General features: G+C 41.2%; 1 protein-coding gene across 1 annotated transcript in view; it reads right to left on the reverse strand.

The window, feature by feature from the left end:
* Positions 1-11,225, reverse strand: part of CAPN8 (calpain 8) — a 55,963-nt gene that overhangs the window by 8,153 nt on the left and 36,585 nt on the right. The window contains exons 9-15 of the mRNA XM_019516506.1: positions 9,974-10,134; positions 7,704-7,879; positions 5,822-5,833; positions 3,417-3,628; positions 2,711-2,747; positions 2,009-2,074; positions 648-705 (exon numbers count right to left, since the gene is read on the reverse strand). Coding sequence (XP_019372051.1) covers positions 648-705; positions 2,009-2,074; positions 2,711-2,747; positions 3,417-3,628; positions 5,822-5,833; positions 7,704-7,879; positions 9,974-10,134 — 722 coding nt within the window. The remainder of the gene's footprint in view (positions 1-647; positions 706-2,008; positions 2,075-2,710; positions 2,748-3,416; positions 3,629-5,821; positions 5,834-7,703; positions 7,880-9,973; positions 10,135-11,225) is intronic.

Raw genomic sequence — 11,225 nt, forward strand, 5'->3', positions numbered from 1 at the left:
AACTTATGTTTAGCTTTCCAATAAAATGATTCTCTTGAAAAGAGACAGATGTGTTCTGTCTTTATGCCAGGGCCAATTTGGGGATAAAGGACTTCCCTTCGCGTATGCATATGTAACTTCTATGGTGTGCAGTCAGAGCATGTATAACGGTAACAGAGCCCCTCTACTACTGACAGCCCCTCTACTACTGACAGGTAATAGAGGTTCGCCCTCAGTTGTGGAGGAATTGTGCTTTTGTGCAGGCAAACTTCAGTTATGGCTTTGTTGGCAGCACAGCGTTCCAAGATAGTGTTGCCATGCAATCCTACTCAGCCATGCATTTCAGACACATAACTAACACAGTCTGCTGGGCTGGATTCGCCACTGACATACGCAAGGTGCAAGCCCCAGACAATTTTCCCAGGGGAAGCCTGACTTCACTACTCTGACTCTGCATTCTTTCTCTTATTTTAGAGGGAGTTACCTTACATCCATCACCCCTAACTGATCACAGCAGTTTTCCTTTAACGTTGCTATTATTCTTGCGTTACTGAAACAGAGTGAGCACAGATGTTCAGTCTGGAAAAAGGAACAATTCTATTTATGTCTATTAGTTTCAGCATCTGCCGGTTGGCATTTCTTAGCATGCAACATCTAATGAAACTTACTCTTTGCTAAAACACGGTTCAGAGTTGTTTGAAGTTCATTTGCTGTTATTTCGGAGTCCTGGAAATAGAATACAAGCTTACTGAAGTGTTAACATGAAAAGTCATTAGAACAAACAGTTATATGAATTCTCCCTGTAATGCACAAGGAGAGACTCCTGATTTAAAGTATGTGAATCTTAGTTTATTCCAAGTCTCAAAGTGCCCTTCCAAAAAAAAAATAAAAAATCAACATTTACCAACAGCCACCCCAAGGTGGTAATCAAGGGACGTGATCATAATTTCTTTGTACTTAGAATAAGGAATATGTGGTACCATGGTATCATAACCTGGTATGCTACAGATGTCAGGGCTTTGCCTTCCTTTGTAGCTGGGGGTGAGGGGCCACTGCCCTCTCCCTTGGATCTCCTGAGTAGCAGCTGGACACTGACAGCCTTTGTCCCCCTGGTTTACCTGTGGCTGGCTAGGATGCTTTTGGTATCTTTGGACAACGTGCCTTGTAATTGTGCAATAGGACTGATTGTGTAGTTTTAGGAACAGCTCAGACAAGGATTTGTATCAGATGGTTCGGATAGGAATGATCCTATCTCAAGTAAGGGGCTGGACTACGTGAATTCCGGAGGTCCCATCCAGCCCTATGACTCCATGATATATTAATTTTCAATAACAAGTGCTACATCTGCTCTTACTGGCTCAGTATCTCAAATAAAAAAGGTTCAGAACTACACTGAAAACTTTTCAGGCTTATAAAAACTGAAACAGAGTTTGCAGAAATTCACCAATCATAACTCCAATAAACCTTTATGGCTACAAATGATGCTTCTGCTCTTCAGAGGAGACCCAGGTATGAACTCTTTCAAAGTGAATCTAGATGACAGCCACCAGCCACAGGAGTTTACAGATCCTAAGATCTGTTATAAATAGTACATACAAGAGAATGCATCAGTTCCTTAGAGCTAACCATTTCCTGATTCTAGGAACTTCTAACAAAAAATATAATCTTAGCCACTAGTACAACACTCAGAATTATGCTCTAGCACCTTGTGGCTCACTCCCCAGGTAGTTTCTCTCATACCACAGAGTTTGACTCCTAGTCAAAACTCACAATCATCACACTTTAAAAAGTAATGCTACATTATTCAGTAAGTGAAATCGTATTCCAAACCAATGAGAAGAACAAAATACCAGAACTTTTCTACTGTAAAGTGCATTAATCTGAAGTAAAAATGTTGCTGTGAGATAATAAGAAAGGGAAACTATTCAGTTCTTTGAAAGACCAGGTTGGAAGATGAATTGGTATATAAAATATTTGTCTAACTCTAGCATAGATGTCATGATTCATTTCTTTCCTTTAATCCACTCACCTCTCCAGAAAGTTTTTGAAAGAGGCTCTTGAACTCTTCATCTATGCCCTTGTTATCCACATGAGGCTAAAGGGAGAGATGACCGATACTGTGGTTTATTACAGTAGACAGAGGTGATAGGAAATGACAAGTGGATGTGATACAGCAGCCTTCCAGCAAATTGATTACACTGGTAGAAATTCTTCATTCTTATTGCCAAAGAAGCAAAACAAAATCATTCCCTAAATCCAATTCTAAAGCATTCAGTGGCTCCATTTGCAAGATTAGGTCCATTTGAGGGTAAATAGTTGCACAGACTGATTAGAAGGGACTTGTGTTATCAAATTAGGCTTGTGATACAGTTGTGGAGAAGACTTTGCTGAGCATGCCTATATCAGTTTTACAAATGACTTAGTTTAACAGTTCCTTGGAAGTCTCTCTAACCAGTGGATGATCATATTAGTATTATATTGCTTTTATACATGTGTATTCTGACCCTATGCACCGAGGCTCATTTTCAGAAATGGACAGACTTAATTGCACCTGCAAGACTGAATGTGTAACAAGGTCAGAGAGATGTATAAAGATCCTCTGTCACTGAAAGCCTCCTTTTTCTGATTACAGTAAGGCACTCTAAAGGCAAGTCCAAAAAGATCCCAGATCAAATATTTACTGGACCAAGAGAAAGAGTCTGTCAGTTTAAACATAACTGAAGACATTTACCTCGTATGGTTTTGCAGCCACCACATCACCAATTTCCCTGAAAACAATAGAAATAATTAGTTTAGTGTTCGCCTACAGAACAATTTATAAAGGCATGTAATCTTGCATAGCAGCACCTTCAATCCATCTTTCATAATTTGCATCACTATCTTTTTTGCTTCTTATAATCCCAACCTCAAGTATACTACATCAGTCCATTTTTTAAATCTCTTCAGTGCATAAATCTAGTGCTGTTGCTGCTTCCACCAGATGGCCTGTGCTTGGAACATCTGGATAGACTTCTAGCCCTGAAGCCAGAATCCTTGTTTCTTCCATTTCCCCAGACCATTTTGGATTATACCTACCAAGGGGGTGTCTTCTTCCCCACACTAACAATCCCTTCCCCAAGGCTGGGAACTTCCACCAGTAGATCCCTGAGAGGCAGGATAAGAGGGGTGGACATCTAGAAACTGCATTAGTGGGGAAGTTAGACCATAGCTGAAGAGCCATTTCTTGACAACGTTCATGTGCAGTGAATAGCCATTGTTCTATAACTGTATCTCCCAAAATCAATACGTCTATATGAACCCATGGTGGTAGCTGCTTTGTTGGCTAGAGGACAGTGTAGGGCTCAGAACGCCAGTCTACCATGTTGTGTGAAATGCTGCACCTTGTTCCTTACACATCTTGCCTTGAGGAAAGGAAGCATCCTGGGGACGATACTTACTGAGCTTTTGCTTGTTTCTCAGTGAAAACACGAAGGCAGAACTCTCCATCTTTAAAAGGCTCAAAAGTAGATGGTACAATGAGATATTCTCCTTGGGGCAGCTTCATGCGGCTAGAGACTTCACGCAGGTTGATATAAGGGTCAGACTTGGCTGCTGGTCGGTTCCTTGCGAAGAACTCTCGACTCAAGTGAACATCTGTGTGGTTTTCCAGCTGGTGAAATTTGTATTTTTTTTTTAAAAGATCAACTTGCTTAATTCATTAGACAGCCTAGTCTTGCTTGCTTGATTTTACTGTTTAAAAGCCATCTCAAGAATTTCTTTCTAGTCTAAAGTAATACATCTGTGACTGCAGGTGAGGCAGGCACGCACCAGTGCTCTGCTATGTTAGTATAAAACCAAACCATCATGAGAACGTTCATGAAAATAACAAATGGGACAAACTTAGTCAAACAGCTCTTAGTCTTCAGCATGTAGAGTTGTTTGTCAACCTCGGATCTGCAGTAAAGGAGAAGCTCTAACAGCTCTGTGATATGGCCAGCTCTCGGTTTTCTGTAGTCATCCATTCCACCAGCTCCACCATCTACTCCTCCTGTTTTCTTACTGCTGTTGTCCTTCAGCAGCACTACAGACAGTAACTTTTTGTTCTAATCAGCTTATATGAACAGTCAGCTGCTCAAGTGAAACTTGGAGCACCACCCCCCAAAAAACTACAGGCATAACAGTTACCTAGTTAAGATTTTTATACTCAGATAAGGAATTTAGCCACATAAATCCCATTCACCTCAGTGGGAGATGTGGATAATCCTCTAGGTGGCTGTGAAAATCTCGACCAACTTTTCCATGATTGATAATCTAGTTACATGTTTTATAGCTTGGAAAGTAAATCAGTAATGCAAAGATGAATAGTAGCATGAAAGCAAATCCCACTGCTACAAACACCTTTATAAATGCGATTCAAACAAAAGCACAGCTATCAAGTTTGTTCCTTGGCCAAAACCCTGAGGAAAAAAGCGGGGTCAGGAGAATGGTCAAGGTGGGGGGTTGTATCAGTCTTACCTGCTCCAAGGACTTAGTCCCTGGCTGCTAATGGCACAAAGCAGTCTGCCTGGCCCTGGATGTTGCTACTGCTGCTACGTTAGCAGCACAGAGTCCCTGCACCTGGTTGCTGCAGCTATAGCTATGGCATGGAGCTGCTACTACCACTGCAACACCATGGACTCCACAGGAGCCACCGTTCTGGTGTCCCCTCTAAGCGGGTGCCTGGGACTGGTGCCCCAATCACTCACCCCTTATTATGCTACTGCATTCAGATTACCTTTACTCCACAAAGCTGGTCTTTCACAGTGTGACTCAGCAAAGTAATGAGTCAAGAAAGGTGGAAAATATCTGATAGAGGGTGTGGAACATCACATGTTGATAATGTTTCTGGCTTGACTCCAAGGCCACAGTAAATGTTTCACACTGGAACTGTAAATAGCTATAACATCCCACATACAAATACTATACTGTACTGTAATACTACTACAGAAATAATCCAAAACTTAGCAGGATCTCTGTTGTAAACTGTAAAATGATGTGGTAAATTAAGGGGTAGGTTTTGATTTAATTGACTTTTCAAACACTTGCATCATTTCTCTCCCATCCAATCTACAGCTAAGCTACATTGCAATGAAAAACTAAGAAATCAGTTCCAGCATCTTTTCAATGTATAATCCCCATTCCCTTTGTGTTTATGAAGCTGTAAGCAGAGCACAGTTAATTGGCACATAGCCACGTTATCTTACTGAGTGAGAACAAAAGGGATAAAAACACGGGGAAAAATAGGCAGCGCAAATTGATACACTACACTACTGAGTCTGGATCCCTCTTAGCCCCAGATACTCCTTCGTGGTACTTAATTTAGATATCAAAATCCTGATTACCTTGACTAGGACATTTGAGTGAAGAGTAGGGAGGCTGAGTTGGAAATGACTGATTATTACCTGGAACCCCAGCTCAAAACTATCAAAAGAATGGATCCACTGAGTTTGGCATTTTCTCTAAATAATACCAGCTGGGTTTTCCTCCCTTCAGGAAGAAAAAAATGCAATTAACTATGTAAGTAAGTGGACTGTGTTATGCCATAATCTGAGTCTGATCTCAGCAATGCCAAATCAATGGAATACAGTGGAAGCCATAATGTAAATAACATAAAACTCTGACTCATAACTTTCGGATAAGATCTTGGATACACCCCAATTAATTTCAAATGATTATTTAGGAGATCCAAATATAAGGTCACTGATGAATGAGCCAAGGTCTCTAGAAGGATTGCAGTGAGTTTGGAAGGCACCAGTCTTCAAAAAGCAGTTGCTGCTAAACTCTCATCCCCAAGAGAAGGTGGTCATCTGGAGAAGGTACATACCTCTTTTGGGAGCTGCAAGAGAGAGAAAAATATAATACTGGTAGGTAACTTCTGCAATAATTTGGACGAAAAATCAACTGAAGTCATATTTCATAGGCTTGGACAGTTTGTCTTTCACTCCTATTGACAACCACATACTACAATTCTGAGCTGTGCTCATGAGTCCCTGGTTCAAAAGAAAAATAAAGTGCATTTGGATAAATCCTGAAATACTTAGTCAGCAGAACCGAGTGCATTGCCCAGTCTAGCAAAACAGTCTTGAGAATAAAGCTAGCATGAAATGTATTTGCTGCAATTATATTTTAAATCATAAGTTTTAAAAAAAAAAGATATCTAACCAGAGGATAAATAGTTTCGCAAGGAGTACATAATACAAGTAGGAAATTCATGGCCCTTGATTAAATGAACAAAACAGCTAAAATGTTAATTTTTGCTTATAATTGTACTTGTGAATAAACAGCAGATTTCTTGGTTGACTTGGGAGCACATGTACCTTTGAACGCCAATTGGATTTGTGCTCCAAAACCAACTAGGTTCTCTTGAAATTTCCACCCATAGCTTCCTCCAGAATGTCTTTTATGTCTGCCTTCATCAGTTTAAGACTCACTCCACAGTAGCAACTGGACATGAGGACAGACAGTCAGTTGTACAATTGTCTTGTAGTTCCTTGGTTCTCTCCTTTGTTCTCTCCACAGGGGAGAGTGGCACTAGCAACTTGCCTTCTGGAGGAGTCACAAGACAGAGGGTTTAGCAGCCCTTCACTTCAAGATGGAAGGATTCCTCTGTTAATAGTTACCAACTCCATGCTATAAATAAAAGGTTATAAAGTGGGCAGTTGCAATGAGACATTTCCCATGGTAGTTACATGCTAAAGCAAAATGGTCGTGCTTTCTTTCCTTCTTGATTGATTGGAGGAGACCACTGTCTTCTAGATACACATCCTAGAGCTGGAATGAAATGGATTGCCTGGCATCCAGGATGTGGCACAACTTTAAAAAGGACACCAAAAGTTCACTCTGTGTTTAGACATCTTGGCACAAGGGAAAGTCATGAAAGCTTTTAAACCATTGCCTCATTTTTTGGCCCTAACCCCCAGCACCACCACCACCCTGCTATGCATTCAGGAGGTTAGGAAAGTAGAGCGCAGAGCTACATTAGCAAAAGGTTATGATTGCCATCTGCTCTCTGCTGTGCTTGTTAATGATCTTAGTCCATTGGAATCTACAGTGCTCTTCATTGCTTTTTTGAAAATATAATAAAGTGAATGCCAATACCAGGGGAAATCTTAGATTTGTATTGGATTGCCACAGCACCACAGAAGTTAGGGAGAGAGTCACACTATTTCCCTCTTCAGCCACTGCAGGATTGTTCCCTCAAGTACATTGCCCGTGGATTAACACAGTAGTGATGAGTTGTTCTATAAAATTAGAAATCAGCTGAACTTGAATACTACTATGGCAGAAAGTGAATTGGTCAAATAGAAATAAAAAACAATTTATAAAAATGGAACAAAATAAAACAAAAAGTTCAAGCAAACACTGGGAACTAGCAAGGGGGCCTAAACCTGAACTATTTGTCTGAGACCTCCATCCATCCAAAACAATGCCCACTTAGGGCTCTGAATGAAGTAGTTGCTAGATTAGTTGCCTCCCAAGCGATAAAGATGAGACAAAGATGAGATTAGCAATAAAGATGAGACAAAACCCAAGCCATTTATCTGAATCTTCTCATCTCACATATATTATGCAAAAGTTTGAACTTTCCGGCAAAAGCAACATCTGACTGATGCAATATCAAAATGCCAAAAGCATCTCTGAGTGTTGCCCATTTCTTATGGGGGACAATAACACTGAATAAAGGGTTAACAAGGAACTTACTATACCTGGTAGAGAGAATAGCCAATGCTGAGGAGAGCTTCTCCCATCCTCCTCTGTCTTCTGCGGTTCTTCTGCATTAGCCCCACCAACAGAGTGCAGCATGGTTCATTTGCACGTCCCTCATGGTCATCATCTGGCTCATCCAGCCTGATTTTAAACTGGGGATTGGTCCAGTACGTCACTTAAAGGGCCAGGGGAAAATAAAAAGAGCCATTGCCATCACTGTGAACAAGGTGTCACTAGAGCTATAGGGAACACTCTCATTTGGAGTTCAGCCAAACCTTCCCATTACATTATAAGGTGCCATGTTTTCCCAGCTGATCTCTGTATTTATTTAAACAATAAGACATAAAAGCACAAAGATATTTCCTGATGACTAATGACTAGCTGTGAGGAGCTGATGTTATTAATACTAGCCAGTCACTTATCCCCAGGATAAGGCTGCTGAGACTGATATTGTTGTTCTAGGGCCAAATCGCAAAGGGCCTCTCCTTAGGTCTGACCTGAAAAAATGCCAGATAACACTGTTTTCTCAGTGTTGAATTGTAGCCATGTTGTGACCTATACAATCCCTTTGGAGCTTACTTAAGTCAGAAGCATAAGCAGTACAAACAGGGAAGGCTCATAGAGAAAAGAGTGAATTAACTGCCCCAGGGAGGAAAGAAAACCCTAGTGGGAAAATGAGGCTAATCAGATCTTGATGTAAGCCAGAGAGCTTTTGCCTAATACCAAAGTGTGTAGAAAAACCTACAGAAGGAAATACTAGGCATCAGAATTTCAAATCAAAAGTCAAACTCCCTTCTCCACAAGCATTTCTAGTTTCAAGGAAAAGACAAAAGGAAATGACCTATTTTCTGCATCTGGCAAGAAGCTGCCCAAAATAGCAAAAAAACTCATGAAAATGACTGATTTCACCAGATTTTTAAACCAATGATGGTTAACTCTCATGAGATGTCTTCCATTTATTTACATTTCATGAGAATTACATGCCAAATTTCAGATCCATCAAACCCAAACACTAGCCAGACTTTTCCATTATCTTATACAGTATAAGTCCATATTTTCTCAACTGCATGCTACATTTATTTCAACAATAACAAATAAAAGTCCAAAGAGGAAAGCATCCAAGTATGAACTAAATCCAGATCTCAGTCCTCTGTCTTTGACCCAATTATAAAAATAACATTGCTTCCTCCTCACAGTCACCTGCATTACATGCTGCAACAATGATACAGCATAGACACTTTGGGACAGGTTCTGATCTACCAGTTGGGCATGCAAATGGACTTAGGTGACTAAATGTGATTCTGTTCCACCCTGTGACAGAGATTAAGTCTTCCTGGATAAACAGAGTGTCCAGAAAATGTGACCTCCCAAGAGACAGCCTAGTGAGGCCAGCAGGCACTTCCAGGTAGCAGAACAGGAGCATGCTAGCCACTGTTACCTCTTGCTATAAGTAGCTGTATATAAGTTTCTGTATATAATAAAGACCTGCTCCACATTACAAGCCTCCAGATATCACACACCTGGTTCAAGGCCCTTCAAAAAACGTTAATACAAAGGTGCATGGGTCCTCCTTCTCTTCATTGTTTTTTGTGACTCAATACTAAAGATAAGATATTGGTGTGTTACAAAAACAGATGCATTAATGGATTTTCAAGACTTGAATGGGATGGGATAGAACCACACTTAGATGCCTAAGTAGACCTAGGGTACATACAGATGTTACACTTAGATCAACCTAAGTAGAGTTAAGTATACTAAATTGCTAAGGGTTAAGTGCTAAATTGGACATATGGTTGGGAAGGTTAGATTAGGCAAAAAATGCCACCTGATATAACATAGTTCACCCATATGCAGACCTTACATTATATTGACCTAACCAGAGTTATGTCAATCTCAGTGCTGATCTGTACTTATGTTCAGGAAGGTTAGATTAGGCAAAAAATGTCTGGCCCAACCTAACTTGAATTCACCTGGTGCCCTGATCCTGCTAAAGCCCCCTCCCTTCTTCCTGCCAGACCTGCTTGGCCCCCTGATCTCATTCACCCCTCCCCACACCCTGACTTACTCAGATTTAGCTCCTGGCACTACCAGCTGTCTGCACATTCAGGACTTAGTCTACCATCACACCTTGTGATTGTAGATCTGGTCCTGGGAACATCTCGATGTGGCCTTAGACATCCAATAGATGTACAGAACCTGGCTCTGTGTTGGTAGCATGTTTGCCTGCTTCTTCACCATGCAAGAAAGACAAGTTTCATTGGGTCTTTACCTGGATAATTCTGGCAGCCTCCAGCAGTAGAACCACGCATCCAGTTCCCGCTGAACAAGGTCAGACCCCACTTATGGACCTCCTTGCTTGTCAGGGTGTCAGGACTCAAGTTGCAGATCTCAAGCCTTGTGAACTGACTTTTAAAATCTGAAAAGGCCATCCTGACACCAAAAAACATAGAATGAGAGGCGGGAGAATGTGAGATCTTGTACCTGGCCAGCACTACTACAGATCAGCCCCTTTTTTAATGAGGTAGTAAATGGCAGCACCACAGCAGAATCACCTGAAACGCAGCTTAATTGAACTTTGAAATTAAAACTGGCTTTCTGCAATCCCAATTGCCCTTTTAAGGCAATACGTTTTCAGGGGCTAATATTCATAATGGGCTCAGTTATGCCATCTTTGCTCACACTTAGTACACAAGTAATTTCACGGTAATCAGTGAGGCTGTGAGGCAGTACAGTGTTATGGATTCCAAGTAAGGCTAATACCGCTGAGTTCTATGACAAATTCACTCATCCCCAAACAACCACAGAGATTCTGCTTTTTATTTTATTTTGCTTCAGTTGGTGTTTCTTCCTGTCATTCCTGAAATGTCATCATGGTTGATATTATTAGATAATCACGTCATGACACCAGAAGGGCGGGAAACTATTACTTCATGACCACTCACTTTCTGGCAGGGCAACACCCCTTCTTACCAAAAACCTGTTTCTGATTGCACTTATGCTGATGTAAATCAGGAGTAATTCTGCCAATGTTAGTGAATTACAGCTGTATAAATCTATATTAAATTAAATCTTTCTACACCCCTTTCCACTTGGTATATTTGTGGGCACTATACATGTTAATCTAGGGTAGAGTTCTACACAAGGCACTCCAGGATTAAGCAAATACTGGGCTGAGTTTTCCACCTGTACCAGGTACAGAGGCTCTTCCTAAGCTGTAAATCTGAACTTTCTTACTATTTAGCATTTAGGCAAAAAACAAGCCTCAAAATATTGAGCATCTGAGCTTCGTTCTTGCCACCTCATTAACTTCATAGCCATCTGTTCTCTTTATTTTGGATACACTCGAAGTTATAGACAGCCTAATAAAAAGGGAGACAACTAAGAGACTAACAACTGCTAGGGCCCCTGCCCGGGGAGAGCAGCCTACCCGGGGCTTGTCTGAGGCTTCCACCCACACAGAGCCCATGGGGGAGCTGGCATCCCCCCACCCCCTGGCCTGCAGGGGTTGCCCAGCAAGGCCC

This window comes from Gavialis gangeticus, unplaced genomic scaffold (genome assembly GCF_001723915.1).
Source record: "Gavialis gangeticus isolate Ggan-Ray unplaced genomic scaffold, GavGan_comp1, whole genome shotgun sequence".
Lineage (NCBI taxonomy): Eukaryota > Metazoa > Chordata > Crocodylia > Gavialidae > Gavialis > Gavialis gangeticus.